The sequence below is a fragment of the Aspergillus sclerotioniger genome (assembly GCF_003184525.1).
Source record: "Aspergillus sclerotioniger CBS 115572 chromosome Unknown BO94scaffold_2, whole genome shotgun sequence".
Lineage (NCBI taxonomy): Eukaryota > Fungi > Ascomycota > Eurotiomycetes > Eurotiales > Aspergillaceae > Aspergillus > Aspergillus sclerotioniger.
Genome location: NW_020290992.1, coordinates 1,540,935 through 1,560,513, shown reverse-complemented (window position 1 = coordinate 1,560,513; position 19,579 = coordinate 1,540,935). Strand labels below are relative to the sequence as shown.

Sequence of the window (19,579 nt, the reverse complement as noted above, 5' to 3'; positions counted from 1 at the left end):
GAGGGGTGGAAGGAGGGGGGGGTGATGCTTCCATGACTCGCAGTGGTTAACCAGCCAATAAATTCAGATTCTGATAGTAGTCCCTATGACCACAACACACCTGTTTCAGCCGTTGATATGGTCCAGACATGACATCGTAGCCCCTGTGGGCAGGGCGCGTGTGCGCCAGTGGCATAGCCTATATTAGTTCCTGCCACACCTACACTACCTTTACAACGCTGGCCACCTTATTGGCCTCACCAGGTAAAATGGTTAACAGAGGGGATTTCACTCTCATAGAGTAGAATGAGTAGTCTAACATGTTGTAGCCCTTGGTCCCCATCTTATTCATCCAAGATGTCCAAGACTTCTGTAGCTAGTGGGGATGCCCTCGGCCCGCGCCGCTTTGACCTCTTGGCTGATTTTGCTTTCCCCATCCACATCTTATTTTGGGATGTGCCCCCCCACCCAATCACTGCTATGACCTGGAGAGTATCTCTTTTATCCCCTTGAGGGTTTCCACCATACTAAACATACCCGTTACTTGCTCGTGCAGGGTAAACCTGCACCCTTTCAAAGAAGCTACTTACAGTGGAAGCGGATCCTCACCAGGCTCTTTCATGTCTAGGATGTTGTGCAAGTATAACAGCCTTGTGTCACTGTGTCTGAGGGAGGAATATTCCACCGCACCAGGTCACTTCCAGTTCCCCATCGCCATGTCCGATGGTGGGTTCGTACAGCCGGGTGCATGTTTAGCCGCTGTCAGCCTCGTCTCAGCTTTCAGCTTCCGCCACTAGTGGATCACCCAGGCTGCGACCGCGGAGCCCGTGCTGGTCAAGCGTTTACCCTCGTATGAGCTTTGATTGGGCTATGCGATCCTACATCTTGGAGGTGGGGGAAATCTGGATTCTGACTATTGGTTTGGCTGCAGTTAACCGCCATAGGGCTTGTACTCATGCCACCTACCCTGCTGCTATGGGTGTAGCGCTAGTGCGGCTGAGTGGCTGTCGAGCCCCCTTTGTTTCTTATTTTAATTTTTCCTTCTTTTTTTGCTCCGTTTTATCTTTTCCCCTTCAAACCTGTCCACCCCTCGCAGCCGAACCCCTTGCATGCCCCAGTTTTGCCGAGGTTTTGTCCATTCATGTGGTATTCTTAACAAGTATCTCAACTGTTGAAACCCACACCCTTCAATAATGTCGACTAGTGCTCGGACATATCCTGAGCGATGGCGACTCAACGTCGACAACGGGGTTCATCGGTGGCGGTATGTCGACGAGCAGACATCGACCCAACGGCCACAGTCTGCGGCCGAGAAATACTTCCTCGGACTGCCTACAGTGCGTAATGCGTAGCATGGTCTCACATTTGACTAGCCTAGCTCACTTAGGGATTACCGCAACCCCCGACTCAGAGCAATTTCCAGGAATCTGCTCGCAATGGATTCCGGTTCTACCAGCGTCTCCAGCTGAGTGATGGCCACTGGGGCTGTGCATATGGCGGGCCCAGCTTCTTGCTGGCTGGCATAGTGATTGCGATGTACATCACCGAGACAGAGATTTCCCCAGAGTGGAAGATTGAGATTATCAACTATCTAACAAGCACTGTCAATAAGGATGGAGGCTGGGGCCTACATTCAGCTGGCGATTCAACGGTTTTTGCCACCAGTCTCTACTACATTACTCTGCGGATCTTGGGTCTTGAACCGACCCATCCTTTGGCCACCAAGGCTCGCACGCGCCTGCATGCCCTGGGTAAACTCTTCTTTTCTGTATATTATATAGAGTTGATATTCAACTCATGAATTGACAGGAGGAGCAATTGGAGTACCTCAATGGGGAAAGGTCTGGCTAGCATTATTAAATCTATACAGTTGGGACGGAGTGAATCCAATCCCACCCGAGTTGTGGTATATTCCTATGTGGTGTGATTAATGGCATGAGCTTACCAATTCAGGTTACTTCCTGACTGTGTTCCATTCCATCCATGGCGCTGGTGGGTTCAATGTCGCGTAGTATACCTACCTGTGTCGTATCTTTATGCAAACAAGACCACCAAACCCTTGAACTCGCTCCTCACCAGCCTCCGTCAGGAAATTTACACATCACCGTATGAGAAGATCGTCTTCGAGCGGTATCGGGATCACGTGGCACCCTCAGATCTCAAAAAGCCGACATCAACTCTACTTCGCGTGGCCAATGGGCTCTTGCGTTTCTGGGAGAAATATGTACGACCCGATTGGATCGCTCAATGGTCAAATGAGCGGGTTTGCGCATTGATCCGGCGCGAAGATGAAAACATGTCCTACAATTGCCTAGCTCCAGTGAACAAAGCCTTTCACATGGTCTCTGTGTGGCATTCTGATGGGACCAACAGCCCTCGCATGATTCGTCACCGGGAGAAAATATCCCCGTATATGTGGATGGGAGAGAACGGAATGACCTGCAGTGGCACTAACGGTGTCCAAGCGTGGGACACCGCGTTTACGATCCAGGCCATGGTTGAGGCTGGACTAGGCTCCGACCCGGAATTCCGTTCGACGTTGGAAAAGGCTCTGCAATTTCTCGACATCTCCCAACTACGGGATGATTTGGCCGATCCCTATCGCCAACCGCGGAAGGGTGGATGGTCATTCAGTACCAAGGACAATGGCTATGTGGTGTCCGATTGCGCTGCGGAGGGTCTCAAAGCAGTCTTGATGCTTCAGAAGGAATGGTTTGTTTCCACCAACCACAAACTGCACATTATCGTAAAGTCAGTCACTTACCTTCGCATCGCAGCAACTTCCCCGACATCATCACCGACGACCGTCTCCAAGATTGCGTCGACACTCTACTGCTCATGCAAAACCCCTGCGGGGGCTTTAGTAGCTATGAACGCACCCGCGCCAGCCATCTCCTTGAATACGTCAACGCATCAGAAGTCTTCGGCCGTATCATGGTGGAATACCCATATCCCGAATGCACCACAGCGGTGGTAACGGCGCTATCGCTCTTCCGCCGCCATCTTCCCACCTACCGGTCGGCCGAAATTGAGAAGGTCATACACCGTGCTATCAAATACATCCTCAGTGCCCAACGACAGAATGGAGGCTGGTATGGATCCTGGGGAGTGTGCTTCACCTACGCCTCGTTCTTTGCAGTTCTGAGTCTGGAACTGGTTGGTCAGACGTGGGAGACCAGCGAGCCCGTACGCAGGTGCTGCAAGTTCCTACTTCGCACACAGAAAGAGAATGGAGGCTGGGGGGAGCATTACACCTCTTGCGAGGTGGAGGAGTATGTGCAGCATGAGAAAAGCCAGGTGGTGAATACTGCGTGGGCGTGCTTGGCACTGATGCATGCGCGGTATCCATATAAGGAGGCTATTGAGAAGGGACTCAAGGTATACCCCCCGTCTATCTGGGATTGTGAGCAAGTACTAAGTGATTTTGTTCCAGTTGATTATGAGTAGACAGCAGAAAAACGGAGAGTGGTACCAAGAGGATGTGGAAGGAGTTTCCAACAATACATGGTATGTCTGAGACGGTATTTTGAATTGACGGGCAATGTTGACTGACTTCCCTGTTCACGACTAAATAGTATGATCGGCTATCCGAACTACAAGCTGTATTTCACTTCATGGGCCTTGGGGAGGTATCATCATGTATATCTTCCCATGTTGAAGGAGATGGAGGGTTTTTGATGCATGAGATGCGCATATCGCTGCATCCTCAATCTCTTGTGCGCATGTAGCTATGCTATATGCATTGGACACTTGATTTAAGCTTCCTTTCCTATCATAACGACTGAGATCTGCCCTTCAATAAGTGACTTAAATAATGACGGTGAGCCTTGCATGTCTTTTCTTAGAATTATTATACAATTCCATTACAGAATTTTACCACGTACCAATCTTTCTTTCACACCATTATTTCAATACTCTCGTATGAAACAAAAAGATCCACAATTTGAGATATATTATGTTGGAGTGGCTACTAAGGCGATTCAACCGTGTAGAATGAGATGGATGATGATGTAGCTAGGGGCCTCGTAGGCCATCTATATGGACTAACTAGCGGTGTAGGGAGGAGTGTCACGTGACCCTACGTTGCCTACCGGCGTGGGAGCCCATCGGGGATCCCAACATATTACACACTGTGGCATATATCACCTCAAGCTTTCACCGAAGCGAATATCAATCCAACCGAGACGATAGCCGAACTCGCAAATCTAAAATAAAGCCCCGTAATGTAGTGCTCCGGCGGTGGTCTCAGAGTCTTTATATTATGATGAACCCACTTTCTCTGACGAGGTGCAACAGACAGAATACGATTCTGGCTGGTCCTGAACTTCACAACAATTAGCCAATACACCCACTGAACAAACCAACCCCATACTCACAGTCAGACCCAACGAATATATATGATCAGAGGTTATCACCTCAACTTCAGCAATACATTCATGCGGAGCATCCAACATCATAGACAAGGGCACCCCATCACACGACCCAACGGAATAACTCTCCGAATCCGTACAAACAGATACACCCGAAATTCCATCAAATCCACGCCCGTATATCGTTATCTGTTGCAGTTCTCGACCGAACCGAATAGCTTCAGTCGGGAAGGTACCAAATCTGCTCACGAACGCCGTTTCTTGGTCTCTTTTTTGTTGCACGTAAAGGTCTTTGGAAATGAATTCCTGGGATGATAGCAATGGGTGATTATCTATTATTAAGAGAGTTTCTTCGAAACTAGGAGCATCTTCATGATCCCAACCGAGGTACCGGAGCTTGAGTGCCTGTGCTCTGTAAGCAACAATACTGGAAAAATAGGGATTGTGCTTACATCTCGAATAATCCGAATTCTCCTCCGTCCTTGTGGTACACTGACCCCTCCCCAACAGTCAAGAAACTCAGGATCGCCGAATAACCACGGCGAAGTACCATATCGCATACTCCTAATTCCCAACGAATCTTGTGCAAACCCGATGTTCTCCAATTCCATATAATTGAGATCGATACTGCGGAGGGTCTCAGTTTTGGTACCAAAAAACAAGCTTGAATCTCCGGTATCAACTCCAATACCAGAAACATAACGTCTGCCTTCTATCAATATGCTGCATACCTGAATCCGTTCAGCATTAATTGGAATATCTATCAAGTCCTCGCGTAGTCCGTATTGATGTTGGACGGGAAGAAGAGGGGCTCGGGGGTCATGCGAAGGTCCAGCAGGTAAGCCTATCTCGGATAGGAATTAGTTTAGCTAAATCGCACACTCTTGAGATAATTTGCCATCTCTGATCAAGTTCCGGATAGCGAGCCCAAGTTGAGAGGGCAATCATCAGGATGCGTTTTTCCTCTGAACAGCTCGTGGCATCGGTGGTGCAGCGATAAAAGTGTAACGGATTTATCTGACAGAAGAGATTTGCGTAGGATAAAGTTCGCTTGCTGGCTGTGAAGAAGCGAATTAAGTCTGAAGGTGGTAAGTATTGAAGAATAGCCATCATGATCTCAGTAGATAGCTTGAACAGGGGAGCCGAGGGATAGTGTGTTGTGTCAGGCTGTAAGAATGACCAAGTAACTTTCGAAGAAGATAGGGATTTCCGAGGCGTTACGAAAGGGTAGAGATCCGGACATGCTATCAGCGTCTTTTTAGTACAATTTCACACATTAGAATTCCTCAGCTTACAGTAGGAAAACCCCTTCGTTTCATTAAAGTATCGCTCCTGGTCAGGTTGAATAGCTTGACAAAATCGATATGTCTGATGAGGACTGATCTCACACCCAGCAAACAGACACAGCAGATTGTAGCAGGATGCATGCATGATGAAGGTTTCTGCAGGGGTGTAAAATGGTGAATGTATTAACCTTATCCGAGTTTCTTCATCGGGGCGTAAAAGACTTCTAGACATTTGGCCAAAAAATTTCATGTTGTATATGATGGAACCCATCTCAACACTACTCTCTCTGAGTGACACTTTAATGCGTTAGGGAGGAGAGCTGGAAATATGTGGCAGCGGGGTATGTATACCTGTAAGCAGATTTTGTGTCCAATTTGCTCGGGTAATGTCACCTAAGCATATCGCACACTTGTTTAATGATTCCATGGATGCTGGTGGCTTTGCGTTGTCGAGAGAGGACGAGGCACAACAGCATAATTTATGGCTGATGTGATGTTACACCAGCGTTCAGTCACTGGCCGCAAATTTATATACTCTACGGCGGTAATTAGCGGCATCATGCAGGGCAGGCTTTGTTGTGGTACTGATGTATTAACAAATCTTATGGAATTCATAGTTCTACTGTGTTGTTTAGAGTCCTCAGGCATATCTAAGTCCGTATTTGCAGTTCGAATTGTATCATATTAGGAATTGACGTTATTATATTTATTGTAATTGTATCACAAGACAAATACTATAGTATGCCCCGTGGAATACATGTAGTGACCATCATTAAGATAGCAAGACTTGATAGTGAAAAAACAGTAAGAAGTTGAAAAAAGCAGCAATATGAGACATATGCATTTACTCTCTGGCTGCTAATTATCTGCTTGTAGTTCATCGTGGTCTAAGTTTCTAAGCATGGTGAACTGCAATCTGAATGCGTGAAAGCTCGGTCGCAACCCCATGTATGTCATCATGCGTCACCCATCGGGTATCCATCTCATCCTAACCACCACAACATCTCATCTCTCCAACACACAACCAACATTAATTTATCCCAGAATCGAAATGGCGACCTCAAATACCAATTCCAAATCTCCGTGTGACATCCTAACTATCGACCCGAGTGCATCCCAGCCACCCACCAGGAACCACCACCACCCCATTCCGACCAATCTTCCAAAAGCGAAAGTCACCAAAACCCATCCCAGCACTCTCGCTGAAGAAAATGCCTCAGTGTATTTCATCGGAAATGCAACGACGATTATGTACAGTCCCTAAACACCCCCCTATCTCTTAATGAGACTCTACTAACCGATAGAGCAAGACAATGGCACGGTATCCGTATCATGACGGATGTATGTCCACACCTAATCCATAATCCAAATCGAGTCCTGTGAACATTCGAATTCGACCGCGACTAACAAAAAGCTAACCAACAGCCCAACTTCCTCCACGCAGGAGACCACGTCCACCTGGGTCCTGGGGTGACCTCGATGCGGAGAAAGAATCCCGCTGTGGACTTGGAGAATTTGCCACCGGTGGATCTGGTCTTGTTGTCGCATTATCATGAGTACGTATATTCTTTTGTGCAGTCGGTTGGGTTTATTCATTTCGCATTTAATTTGCTGTTTTTCTCTTCTCCCTTTACTCTGCTTCTTTTTTTTTTTTTATGGAATTGATTATTACGAGTAAATCAATTTGGCTCTGTGATTGGAAATGGGCAGGTAGGTACGCTGATCTCAGTGAGCGCCAACAATCAACAAAGTAAAAAGAACAAGAGCTATAAACTACTCTGCCCAATACTCCAGCACATACGACCACAGGGTGTGGAAAACAGGGCTTCCCGTCCGCTCAGCCGTACTTAAGCCACACGCCGGGAGGTTAGTAGTTGGGTGGGTGACCACCAGCGAATCCCTTCTGTTGTATGTTTTTATCTATTTTTCGCATACAGGATGTATTTAACTAGCAGTCGCGTGGTGTCTTTTTTTTTTTTATTTTATTCTATTTCGTTCCTCTTCTGCTGTATATCATTGATTTGCGTATATTGACAACATTATAGAGACCACTTCGATCGCCATGTGGAAGCTTCCCTGCGTCGGGACCTTCCTATTGTTACTACTCCCCACGCGAAGTTGAATCTGACCGCGAAGGGCGAGGACTCATTTACAAAGGTTACAGCAGTAGATGTGTATAACCACGCAATAGTCGACATTAAATCCGACGAGACGAGTCGACAGCCCCGGCTACGTGTAACCGGTATGCCAGGGAAGCATATTCCCATGGGGAAGCCTCTCGAGAAATTGAACGATATAGTGGGCGCGGTGAGCCTCCTCATCTTCCTCTACCAAATGCGATAATACTAAGAAAGTATAGATCCCCCCAACCAACGGCTGGATGCTCGAGCTCGGCTACAGTGACCAGTCCACCGAGTTCCAATCCGGATACCGAATCTACATCTCCGGAGACACGTTGGTGTTCGACGAATTGAAGGAGATCCCTCGACGGTACGGAGACCAGGCTATTAATCTCATGTTGATTCATTTAGGTGGCACTACGGTACCTTCTCCGGCTATGTTGCCTCTGGCGATGATGGTGACGATGGATGCGAAGCAGGGGGTGGAATTGATGCGGTTGATAAGACCGCAAGTGACGATCCCTGTGCATTTTGATGATTATGATGTAATGGCTAGCTCGTTGGAGGATTTTCAGGCCCAGGTGAAAGAGGCGGGGTTGGATGAGGAGGTGGTTTATTTGGAGAGGGGAGATGAGTTTAGGTTTTGTGTGGGGGGTGAGAGGGTGTAGACAGAGTGTGATCGGAGTGGTCTGTCTTTTTGCTTATTGGAGCTTTCGTTGCAGTAGTAGCTGACAGGATGAGAAAGAAGACGATGGTATGATGTTAGGATATCAAAATCAAACGGGATGCTTGACACAGGTCCATATATTGATAGGTGTGTTCCGGTAGTGCCAGTAAGGAGCTTCGCGCGACCAGCTGTCCTTAGATTGTCACCGCAGGTGAAGCAGATATTGTCCAATGGTCCTTTACTCTGACTTGTTGAAGAGATACCACGGCGGGAATAGTATCTCCGAGGGGCAACGCATATATGAAGAAATCTGGGTTCACTGGTTATTTAAGGGTTTCATTCATTTGGGCTGAATTCCAGTCCAATGCCTCTTGCCTAACAGGCCCGTTGTGCCTATATCTAAGGAATAGGTTAAAGTCCGGTAGACCGCGGAACATTGTGGAAGTCAATTTGAAAGCCGGGTCCGGTTGCGGAACCCCGATCTCTCCAGTTGGGGTTCGCTTACTATGACAAACCCAGAGACCCATTTGGATGATCCCCATCTCGGCAATTGAAGCGGCAACCATTTCAGTGGATCCCAATAGTCTTATATTACATCCTCGCGGGCAACACCAAGTCCAATTCCACATCACCCACCATGGAGTCCAAAATCACCCCTCTCATAATCGATAATCGAGAAATCCTTCACCCATCTGGCGACCGAGTGGAGTCAACCCCCTCTTCTTTCCAAGGTGCTACCAATGACCTTGCCATCCAAGCGGTGGAGAGCTGCGCGTCTGCATTCTCCAACTGGTCAACTACCTCTCCAGCCGAGCGGCGTGCACTATTAAACAAGGCAGCCGATATCTTAGAATCTCGCTCGGAGGAATTCATTGGGTGCATGCAAGAGGAGGTCCACGCACCCCGTGTCTTTGCCGAGTTCAATGTTCGTACGGGGGTGGATTTCCTCAGGGAATATGCCGCCTTGACAACGGATGCTTTGGCAGGGTCTATTCCCGTATCCCAAGGGGATTCCTACGCACTGGTCTTTAAGGAACCCCTGGGGGTGATTCTGGCCATTGCGCCTTGGAACGCACCAATCCTACTGGGCTTGCGGTCGATTGCGGCACCGTTGGCGGCGGGGAATACCGTGATTTTCAAGGTATGCTACCATCCACCCTTTTCTAATTTCCCATCGAGAGACCAGCTAACCACATACACTTAGGGCTCGGAGCTCAGCCCTCGTACCCACTTCCTCGTCAGCACCCTATTCAAAGATGCCGGTTTTCCTCCAGGCGTGGTCAACTTCATTCTGCATCGCGCCGAAGACGCTGCCTTCATTTACGAGACGATGATCAACCATCGGGCAGTGCGCAAGTGCAATTTCACCGGCTCCACCAATGTTGGCCGCATCATTGCTTCCAAAGCGGCGCTAGCCCTGAAGCCCGTCCTACTCGAACTGGGAGGCAAGAATTTTGCATTAGTGCTCGAAGACGCCGATATCGCCAAGGCCGCGGAAGAGATCGTTCGCGGCTCAACCCTGAATGTAAGTTCCCTTGACGAATGCCTCTGCATTGGACTCGAAGTAACAGGATTCGCATCCTAGAATGGCCAGATATGCATGTCCACAGACCTCGTTCTGGCAGTTGACGCCATTCACGACTCCCTCGTCTCTCACATATTTGCCCTCTTACGGAAATCAATTTCGCCACACCGAGTCATCACCCCATCAAGTAACCAGAAACTGACCGGCCTGATCAATGACGCCCGAGCCAAAGGCGCGACAATCCACACGGCGAACCTTGATTCAGGGTCCTGCAAGAACGAGACTGACTGCCACGCCACCGTGATCGAAGGGCTTACTCAAGAGATGGACTTTTTCACAATAGAATCTTTCGGTCCTGTGGTGGGCATCGTCCGGGTCAAGGATGAAAACCAAGCCATGGATCTAATCCAGCAGTCCACGTACGGCCTGTCAGCAGCGATCTTCACTACTTCGCATTTCCGGGCTCTTCAATTGGCACGACGGATCCGTGTCGGAGCTGTTCATGTGAATTCAATGACTGTGCATGATGAAGTTACATTGCCGCATGGGGGTCATGGGGACAGTGGTTGGGGCCGGTTTGGTGCGAAATGGGGAGTGGAGGAGTTTTTGCAGACTCGGACGGTGGTGTTGAATCCGTAACTGGTACACACGATAGACATTATAATCGAATTGAATAACGATTAGTTTCTCTGTACTATGACTTGGATCTTGGTCCTTGATCCTGTTTGAGTAGTCTAGCGAGGGGGCTGTCACCCTGTAGATTCAGACTCCGGGATATTTCATGATCCGTAAGCCCCGATATCAAACATAAGATGTAAGCAGAGCATGATATTTTTAATTCCAAAAGTATGACAGATTTGCCATGCCGTAAGCACGACTCAATCGTATCAACTCATTGTAAGCACCACCCTTGCCCCTGTGACAGTATCCTGGACGCCTTACCTGCCACTCCTCTGAATAGACTTTGTGGCGATGGCCAAATATTGGTAAGCACGAGGCATCTGATCCACGGTTGAACTGAAGTGGATATTCCGCTGCGGAATAGTTCCGCTTTCACATCAGGCCCAGAAATCATGCCCTGAATATTGTGTGCTTCAATACAATGCCAACATGCATCAGTACTCTCTCCCTTGGAAATGTAATGGACCATGCCCTGACAACATCATACTCAAGACATCCGAGACATGATATACCATGATAAACCATATAAACTCTCCCTCCTTCTCCAAGAAAGAAATAACATCCCATCAACGTCACCATCAAAACCATCCCCCAATTCCACTTCCACAACCATGTCCACAACCAAAATAGCTCTCATCGGCGTAAGCAACCCACCCCCCCCCCTTCCTCCTCACCCTCCTATCCCCAAACTAACCCACCCTCCTAACCGCCAACTACCCCGTCACCGTCCTCACCCGCCAACCCAGCACTCCCCCATCGACCCCCGAGCCCGCATCACAAAAGTCAACTACAATCCCTCCCCTCCCTCAAAACAGCCCTAACCGGCCACTCCATCATAATCAACACCCTACCCGTCAGCCCGGTGCCCATAACCACCCACATCCGCCTAATCGACGCCGCCTCAACCGCAGGAGTAAAACGCTAAATCCCGTCCGAATTCGGCTGCGACACGACCCACCCAGCTACCTCAACCCTCCCCATCTTCATAGACAAAATAACCATCCAGGACCATCTACGCGACGTTGCACACCGTTCGGGACTCACATACACATTACTCTTCACTAGGCCGTGGCTAGACTTTGGATTGAAGACGGAGCTATTGTTGGATTTGTCGGGCCGTGTGACTCCGTTGTACGATGATGGGGATGGGAAGTTTAGTACCACTACTACCCGGGGTGTGGGGCAGGCCGTGGTGTGGATTGTTAGGAATCTAGCACAGACGGAGAATATCCCTGTTAGGGTGCATGAGGGTGTTGTTTCGCAGAGAGAGTTGTTGGTGGTTTTGGGGTGGAGGGTGGAGATGAGGGTGGTGAGGACGGTGGATTTGGAACGGAAGGCGAGGGAGGAGATGGGGAGGGATTCGCCGGATGGACGGCTTGTGGCGGGGGATCTTTTGAAGAGGGCTGTGTTTGGGGAGGGGTTTTTAATGATTTGTTTGAGGTGGAGAGGTTGGGGGAGAGGGAGTTGGGGAGGTTGGTTGGGGAGGGGGTTGTTTGAGGGATGGGGTTAGGGTTGGTTGGGTGGGTTGTATTGGTGTCCATCAACAGCGGAAGGCGTTTTTAGAGGATAAAATTGATACTCTTTGATCATCATGTATGCTCACTGGGGATTTTGAAAATGAATATATATTAAGATTTCTGCTGCATATCAGAAAGCGTCCGCCCATGCCACACAACCTGAATGAACAACATGCTCGGTGAGCCATCAGGGGAGAGACAAATATAGAATGTATATTTTGAGGCAGAACCCCTCGATGCTGTTGCAATACTTCATCTCAGCCATTCCTAGTACAGCTCTTCACTCAAAAAACCCACTGTCCACACCAATGCCTCATCAACTCAGGCGAAACTGGCTCCATCCGCCTCATCGTAGGACTACACATCTCCGTCTGCTCCGTCGCAAACACGAACCCCGCTCCAGCATCCTTCGCAGCAGCTCGATACGTATCCAACAACTTGACAGCAGGATTCCTCTCCACGTCCTCTGGCCTTGACTGGCTCTTATCAAGTGCATCAACCCACTCACCCAACGATACCACACGGGTGATCCTCTCACCATAGAACTCACGCAAAGTCGGCACCAGCCCCGCCCAGTCTACCGGGGTCGGATTCAGCGCATGAAAGTACCCGTTGCGCTCATCCACCGGCACATCGATCGTCACCGCAGACGTCTCCAACACCACAGCAGCAACATCCTCAATCGGGGCCCAACCAAGATGACCCAACGCACCGAGCGAATCGGGCAGCATACCAAGGTAAACCGAGCTGCGGACCAGACTGGGCAGCCACTCCTGCGGGTTCCATTGACCATGCTGACCACGCGGGCCACCGACCTGGCCTACACGGACAATAGCGCGCGGAACATCTGATTCTATTGCTGCGGCATCGAGAATCATGCTGCTGGCCAGCTTGGACTGGCCGTACCCTGTTGCTGCGAGAGACCAGTCTGAGAGTGCTGTTTCGGGAATGGGTGTCTCTGGAGCTGACCAGTTCTCTATTGTGCTGACGCTGGAGACGAAGGTGATGGGGATCGTTTTGCGGGCTTGCGCGCTAAAATCGACTAGGTTTCGTGTTCCGCGAAGGTGTGGTTCGAAGGATGTGATGGTGAGGTTGAAGTTGACGGGCCATGCGTTGTGGATGATCCGGTCTACTTCGCCCGCAAGGCGGGTGTAGGTATCAGAATCAAGGCCAAAGGATGGGTTGGTTAGGTCGACTTGAAGGACTTCAGCCTTGGTGAAGTCGGTCGACAAGCCCCGGGATGCACTGGCCTCGGTCTGTCGGGCCTGGCCATCGGCGGCGCGGTTGAAGCAGATGACCTTGCGGACACGGGGACTCGCCAGGGCTGCGTCAAGCAAGTATGAGCCTATGGCACCGGTGGTGCCGGTGATGATGATGACTTGGCCGTCGGTCGAAGGGGCGGGCTTGTTGGGAATGGGTGGGGGAAGGCTGTGGGTGTATTTGGCGACTAGGGCACGGCAGGCTTCTGTGGCGTCGGCCACGACTGCGGCGTCGGATACGGCCAGAGAGTAGACAAACGCCGCCAGCTGCGTGAGGTTAGGATGGGTGTAAATGGTGCGTGGCTCTATGAACACTTTGATGCCGGCTTTGTCTAGGCTGACGCGCAGCAGTCGCGCGATCTGTATGACTTGTAGCGAATCGACGCCTGCGGAGAACATATCATCGTCCATACCTAAGATCGGTATCTTGACCACGCTTTGTACCAGGGTGTGCATCCCGGTTCCAAATGTCACTAGTGATGTGAGGTCGAGGTGCACCGCCGTGGATGGCACATCGCGGCTGGTTTCGAAGATCCGTTCAATGTCGTCCGCGTAGACTTTACCAACCATCGCACGCTGAATCGTGCCCTTTCCGGCGCGAGGGAAGGGTCTTGTCGGGTCCGTCAAAAAAATGTATTCCCGCGGGATACGTCCATGGGCTACTGTTTCCGCGTTGACCTTCTCCACAATAGGCCAGATATCATCGACGAATTGTTGTTTTTCTGCTTCAGTCTGGGGATGCTGAACCGGTTCGATCAGCAGGGCAGCATGAAAGTGATTGGTGCCGACGACTTGCGCACCGAGAACTCCCGGGTGACCCATGACAGCGCCCTCGATGGTCGTCGGATTGAGCTTCTCGCCCGTCGAGAAGACGATGATGTCGTCGGCACGGCCAACGTATGTCCAGTGATCGGGCAGAGTCGGGTGCGGCCGGTACAGGTCCTTTGTACTGTACTCGGCCACTTCAGGGAAGGTGTAGAAGCAGCCCTGCTGCCCTGGGTGCTGCTTGTTCTGGCGGATGATGACTTGTTCGTACGCGTTGTCGCCGAATGGGCGCCATTCTATGCCCATCATCTCCGTGGGAATGATGAACCATGAAAACATGGCAGAATCCGGTTGAGAGTAATATGGAAAGAAAATATACCTGTGCGGTTCGTAAGCAGGGCTTGGAATAGAGGATTAGTATGTGTGTAACATACTCAGTCGTAGCAATGGCGTTGACCATCTGAATACCATGACTTAGCAGATGGCTGGCCGGGGCTGGAGCTATGGAGCCTGCATATACAAGATTGGTTAGCTGAAAACGCGTACATTATGAATGCTACCGACCTCCCGCAAATCCCACCGCATGCAGCTTCTTCAGCTCCTCCACTCCCTGTGGTAAGCGCGACATCTGCTCCAGGGTGCTCGGTGGCATCAGAGTCCAGCCCGGGTTCGAGTTTTGCAACCAGTCGATCACGTTCTCGGCGGTGATGGGGACGGAGGGATCGCGAAAGGCAATGGGAGTGTTATAGTAGAATGCGAACAAGCTGGAAGTCATAATGCCGGCGGTATGGAAGAGAGGAAAGATCACGAGGTACCGCGGGTTAGGAAAGCTGGACCATGTGGGCATCAAAGTTCGATTTCCATTGAGCGGCGGAATATAGCGATGCAAATCGTTCAACGCGAGCATGCCCTGTCGGATGATAATCGGCTTGGGAAGCCCGGTGCTGCCGCTCGTGTGCAACACGACGTACGGATCCCATTCAGCCTCTTCAAAAGTCTTGGTGTAAGGGAATGGTGTGACTCCTTCGGCATTCACCCAGTCATCCCACTGGGTGATTGGAACGCTCTTCATGCCTGGCCTGCCGTTGACCCAGGGCTGAACTGCGAAGGCATATTGCGGATCATAGTAGAGAAGGTTGCATTGAGTCTTGTTGAAGAGGTTCAGCTGTGCCTCGACAGAGTTGCGTGGCGAGATGAAAAGAGCCTGGTAGCCAGCCTTCACGGCGCCAACTATGAAGATAGGGTACCGCGGGTCTTCTAGACCAATGTAGGCGACGGTGGGAAATGTGCCAGGGGCGGGGTGACCGGCTTGGTTGAGTAGCATATGAGCCACATAGTCGACTGCGTGGGCGACCTGAGCCCAGCTCACGGGCTTCCACCCATCGCGGGGGTTGTTGGTCCGGGGAACTGACAGACACTCGACATCCGGGGTTTCCCGGGCCGTTGCGTCGATAACATGGGGTATGAGGCGCTTGCCGCACTCCCCACCGAGGAGGGGGTTGGAAGTTGGATCTACGGTCGTGCCAAAGACGTTCATCTTGGATGGGTGTGGATTAGGGTTGTGGTTGGGGATATTCCGTGGACCAGGGGCTATTTAACATCAAGATCAGCCTGGGATGCCCGATTTCTACCACAAACATTTCGCCCAGCTATCTCTCAGCTACGCCTCGTCAAGGGCGTTTTTTCTCGGGGCTGAGAGCGTATGGTCATCGCTGCCATTGGTTGATGCTGCCATGTTGAGGAAACATTAGCCGAGCACACGCCCCTATTGGCCAGCCGCCACAGCAAACATACTTTTCAGGCGACCAACAACATCATCTCATTGTATTGCTCGAATGAATGTGCTCGATTAATAATAACCATCGTCGCCCAACAATACAAGAGGGCTGTCTAGCAGGTTGGTTTTTGGTTGGTTGTCAACGTACCATACTGCATCATGGACCAAGATTATAAGCATGACAATAAAGGTCGAAGTACCGAGTCTCTTTGAAAAGATATAAATAGCTGCAAGATTGTACATTCTGATCTATTTTATTCCTAGGAATGTTCAGGTATTCAGCACTCAACCCTTCTAAGCCAAGTATCCAACCTCATGCAAGTCACTCCACGTGACCTCACTTTGTACATTACAAGATCCGGAACGCTGAGGTTATACACAGTGACATTCTCTTCTCCATCGCTGCGACGCCGCCTAGCTTGATCAGACACCCACTTACGGTAACTGGAGACCGAACGGTTCATCCAATTGAGATGCGCCTCTAATCCATTCTTTAAACCATCTCCGTTGCCATCGTGTAGGTCGGTATGGAACAAAATGGTTACTCTCAGATAGAATACCCTCGTGCTGAACATACCGGGCCCGTAATTGGTCGCTAATTGATCGCTATCGACACGCCATAAATGCCCCCTCGATGTAAAATAATATAATTGTAATATTCTCATGGACTGGGAAATCGAGCAGAAGGATGTGACGTAGATATTGAGATCAAAGTAGGCTGCAAGAAAGAAATGTGAGCTCATACCTGAGAGACATTCTATTTACTCATTTTAGACATCCCTTCGATCGGTCGGGACAATCACTGGCCTGGCTATGTATGTTATGTTTTCCACCCATTATTTTCACAGGTGTAAGGTGCAGAGTATACTCTGGGTTCGGGGAAGCCTGCTTCAGGCGAAGACAGTGAGGATTTAGAATAGCAAGTGTAGGGTGCCTGATGGCTGGGCAACAAAAACCGTTGTAATGCCACAGAACATATTTCTCGCTAGTCGGCATTTCACTCAGCTACATAACTCGCGGCATGTGGCTTTTATGTGCTCAAGGTTTGGATGGCCAGTATCTGGGTGAGCTAGCAGGTGGCGTTGGGTTGTATTCATGGAACCAGGAAGCCAACATAGATATAATATATGACTTTCTAAAATAATTAGCAGGACGTGATCTAGGTATCGAGGACAGTGTTTGTCGTGACCAGAAGCCATGACTATGTGATAGCTTTCTGCGACCACATAAAATCACTTACTAGCTCGTGAACATCCAAAAAAGGTCTAGCAGACCTGGAGAAGCCATAGTAGAGTATTAGCCACCGCCGTTGCTCGAATTACTCTCGACTATGGACATATTTCTTCGAATTGAATCTATTCTGTTCACAATGATATTTTTATATACCTCTGTCGAGGACTCGTACAATGCCAGCTAATATTGACAAATGCAATTAGTTATTAAACAGAACCACAGCTACCAGTTAGGTAACTATCGGCCAAAGTACTTGAGCTCCAGATATCTCGCGGGTATATAGCTCAAAGCAGTCACTACGAACGTAAACTCGTTGGCAATATCACCACCGTCTTCTCCAATCAACTTGGCAAGAGGACCAATGAACCAAGTCTCGTCCATGCCCATGCACCATGCCACGACTCCGAGGAGAAACGCCACAGTCGCACCGATACCCAACGGCAGTCTGGCCGGGTCATTCCATCCCTCCAAATCATAGTTATCGAAGTTTCCCTTGCGGAAAATATAATGTTCCTCGAATAATATCACCGCGTAACTAGTGCACCAATATCCGAGCAAGCTCAGGAAATCCTGAAGATAAGTGTTGAGTTTCTGACGACCGCCAATAGCCAGCGCAAGAATGCACGCGAAGCAGAACAAAGTCCAAATAAACCGAGGAACACGGCCGAAAGGTCGCGAGAGTTGCTGGAAAGAGATAGCGGAACTGTAGATACTGATGACGTTGACGTTGATTCCGGACAAGACGAGAAGAGTGAGGAGGAACTTGGCGAATCCGCGAGGGTAAAGCATGTCTTGGATGAGATAGCCGATTCCCTGGTTTTCATACGCATCGGACCAGTCCGGCTTGCTGTTGAGGGCGGAGGCGACCACACAACCGGCGACTAGGCCGATGGAGGTGGGAATGGCAATACCGAATGTGGTCATCAGGAAGACTTTGACGCGGTTCACGTTGGTCGGATAGTGGACGTAGTAGTCGCTGGCCATGGTGCACCAGGAAGCACTGGATCCGTAGACCACGGCGATTAAGCTGAGGACGGCACCGGAAAAGGAGGTGCCCGTCACGGTAGCCGGGGCTGTGTTGTCTGCGTATTTTCCGGTCTCGCCGTAGATGATCATGAAGATGATGAAGAAGACCATCCAAGCGTATCGCTCATAGATGAGAATGGCGTTCAGTCCGACGACAGAGATGAGCAGCGCGACAACGGCCAGAATCACGATACCCAGAATCAAAGAAACATGTCCATCGGAAACTGCCGTCAAGGCAAGACCACCCGTGATGCATGCGACGGCTGCCCAGCCCAATTGTTGGATACCGTTGAGCAATGCCACGAGCTTATTAGGCCACCAACCGAAGCTGTACCGACTGACACTGATCTGGCGCAAACCGGTCGCGGCGCCGAACGTGGCGCAGTAGCCACTGAGCGAAGCAGCCAGGATGGAAGTAAAGATGCTTATGAGGATGGATTGTTTCAGGGTCAGGCCGAATTCCCAGCCCAGGAAGCCCGTGGCGAAACAAGAGGTGTTCATGGTGCCACTGGCCCAAAGAAACGCCATGGATAATTCCTCCACCCAATGCACCTTTCTTTTGTCTTCGGGGCGCTTGCGAGTGATGGCTTCCGATTCGAGTCCTAGCTTCTTGTCCATGGCGGCCTCGATAGCGCGAAGCTTGGCCATAATACCGGTCTCGTGCGAAATCGTGCCATCATGGTCGAGGGAGGTTTGGTCGTGGGTCGAGTAGTTGACCGTGCTTGGTCCTTTTTCTGGATCAAAAGCCATGGTGACGTGCGAAGAGTGTAACACGAAGGGCACGAGAGGCAATTGTCGAAGCGAGAAAAACACACAGACAAAAAAGATCACACGGTGCTGGGACGGGGATTTAAACCGGACTCCCTGCGGGGGAAGATAAGGCAGCCTACACACGAACCACGCCACGCGCGCCGCCCATTGGATGGGTTCCGGGCTATCTCGAACACAGGCCTATCGCGGTTAGTTCAGGCGACGGGGCACGTGGAAGGATTCTCACTGGTAGGCAGCCAAGCCAACTCTTATTAAAAGAAATAGTATTTGATAACATTCGTGGATGGAGAGATAAGCCTTGGGTTCCTCCCAATCCACCCACGCCCACCGTCAGGGTTCATGATTCCCCCTCTTTTCTCGAATGTAGGGGGGCTGCGGCTGAGTGGGACTAAATTCTTCCCCGGGCGGGTTATCTTAATCAATGTGCCAAGGCAGGCCCTGATATTATGTGGCGATAAGACACGGAGTTCTCCGATATTCCGCCGGACGCTGGTCTCAAATCCCAGTCGATTAAGACATGTGCCATACACAGTAGTTGAGCTGAAATTGCCACCCCTTGGTGGACTGTTATTTGTCAACCATCACCTGTACCACCCTGCGCCC

At 50.2% G+C, this 19,579-nt stretch overlaps 7 protein-coding genes across 7 annotated transcripts; 3 read left to right on the top strand and 4 right to left on the bottom strand.

Annotated features, from left to right (window-relative positions):
• Window positions 1-1,065: 1,065 nt before the first annotated feature.
• BO94DRAFT_507469 (terpene cyclase/mutase family protein) lies at window positions 1,066-3,657 on the top strand (the record flags this gene model as incomplete). Its single annotated transcript, XM_025609615.1, has 7 exons — window positions 1,066-1,316; window positions 1,367-1,730; window positions 1,789-1,885; window positions 1,933-2,691; window positions 2,757-3,357; window positions 3,413-3,486; window positions 3,555-3,657. The coding sequence occupies exons 1-7, from the start codon at window positions 1,173-1,175 to the stop codon at window positions 3,655-3,657; spliced, it is 2,142 nt and encodes a 713-aa protein (XP_025472759.1). The 5' UTR covers window positions 1,066-1,172.
• A 469-nt stretch (window positions 3,658-4,126) lies between these two features.
• BO94DRAFT_571484 (uncharacterized protein) lies at window positions 4,127-6,065 on the bottom strand (the record flags this gene model as incomplete). Its single annotated transcript, XM_025614870.1, has 6 exons — window positions 4,127-4,303; window positions 4,356-4,754; window positions 4,847-5,197; window positions 5,232-5,593; window positions 5,645-5,932; window positions 5,987-6,065. The coding sequence occupies 6 exons, from the start codon at window positions 6,060-6,062 to the stop codon at window positions 4,127-4,129; spliced, it is 1,653 nt and encodes a 550-aa protein (XP_025472758.1).
• Window positions 6,066-6,652: 587 nt separating this feature from the next.
• Window positions 6,653-8,521, top strand: BO94DRAFT_530721 (MBL fold metallo-hydrolase). The gene is made up of 5 exons (XM_025610731.1): window positions 6,653-6,886; window positions 6,946-6,976; window positions 7,061-7,191; window positions 7,681-7,942; window positions 7,995-8,521. Exons 1-5 carry the CDS (start codon window positions 6,687-6,689, stop codon window positions 8,421-8,423), a joined length of 1,053 nt encoding a protein of 350 aa, XP_025472757.1. The 5' UTR covers window positions 6,653-6,686; the 3' UTR covers window positions 8,424-8,521.
• Window positions 8,522-9,059: 538 nt separating this feature from the next.
• BO94DRAFT_507461 (aldehyde dehydrogenase) lies at window positions 9,060-10,851 on the top strand (the record flags this gene model as incomplete). Its single annotated transcript, XM_025609614.1, has 3 exons — window positions 9,060-9,563; window positions 9,627-9,947; window positions 10,008-10,851. The coding sequence occupies 3 exons, from the start codon at window positions 9,060-9,062 to the stop codon at window positions 10,584-10,586; spliced, it is 1,404 nt and encodes a 467-aa protein (XP_025472756.1). The 3' UTR covers window positions 10,587-10,851.
• Window positions 10,852-11,418: 567 nt separating this feature from the next.
• On the bottom strand, window positions 11,419-12,068 carry BO94DRAFT_601035 (uncharacterized protein; the record flags this gene model as incomplete). The annotated part of the gene is made up of 1 exon (XM_025616365.1): window positions 11,419-12,068. A coding segment is annotated over one exon (519 nt), but the record flags the coding sequence as incomplete, so codon positions are not given.
• A 308-nt stretch (window positions 12,069-12,376) lies between these two features.
• On the bottom strand, window positions 12,377-15,706 carry BO94DRAFT_562565 (acetyl-CoA synthetase-like protein; the record flags this gene model as incomplete). Its single annotated transcript, XM_025614297.1, has 3 exons — window positions 12,377-14,548; window positions 14,604-14,679; window positions 14,734-15,706. 3 exons carry the CDS (start codon window positions 15,704-15,706, stop codon window positions 12,430-12,432), a joined length of 3,168 nt encoding a protein of 1,055 aa, XP_025472754.1. The 3' UTR covers window positions 12,377-12,429.
• A 1,485-nt stretch (window positions 15,707-17,191) lies between these two features.
• BO94DRAFT_142286 (putative nucleoside transporter) lies at window positions 17,192-19,546 on the bottom strand. The gene is made up of 2 exons (XM_025605731.1): window positions 19,203-19,546; window positions 17,192-19,156 (listed from the first exon to the last, which is right to left on the bottom strand). Exons 1-2 carry the CDS (start codon window positions 19,251-19,253, stop codon window positions 17,417-17,419), a joined length of 1,791 nt encoding a protein of 596 aa, XP_025472753.1. The 5' UTR covers window positions 19,254-19,546; the 3' UTR covers window positions 17,192-17,416.
• Window positions 19,547-19,579: the final 33 nt, after the last annotated feature.

What these genes read in the sequence shown, in the direction of transcription:
- BO94DRAFT_530721 (XM_025610731.1), top strand. Translation starts at nt 6,687, where the DNA reads ATGGCGACCTCAAATACCAATTCCAAATCTCCGTGTGACATCCTAACT. An exon ending in GGAAATGCAACGACGATTAT is followed by an intron (nt 6,887 to 6,945) that starts GTACAGTCCCTA and finishes CGATAGAGCAAG; the next exon opens with ACAATGGCACGGTATCCGTA. An exon ending in GTATCCGTATCATGACGGAT is followed by an intron (nt 6,977 to 7,060) that starts GTATGTCCACAC and finishes GCTAACCAACAG; the next exon opens with CCCAACTTCCTCCACGCAGG.
- BO94DRAFT_142286 (XM_025605731.1), bottom strand. Translation starts at nt 19,253, where the DNA reads ATGTTATCAAATACTATTTCTTTTAATAAGAGTTGGCTTGGCTGCCTA. An exon ending in GTTGGCTTGGCTGCCTACCA is followed by an intron (nt 19,157 to 19,202) that starts GTGAGAATCCTT and finishes TAACCGCGATAG; the next exon opens with GCCTGTGTTCGAGATAGCCC.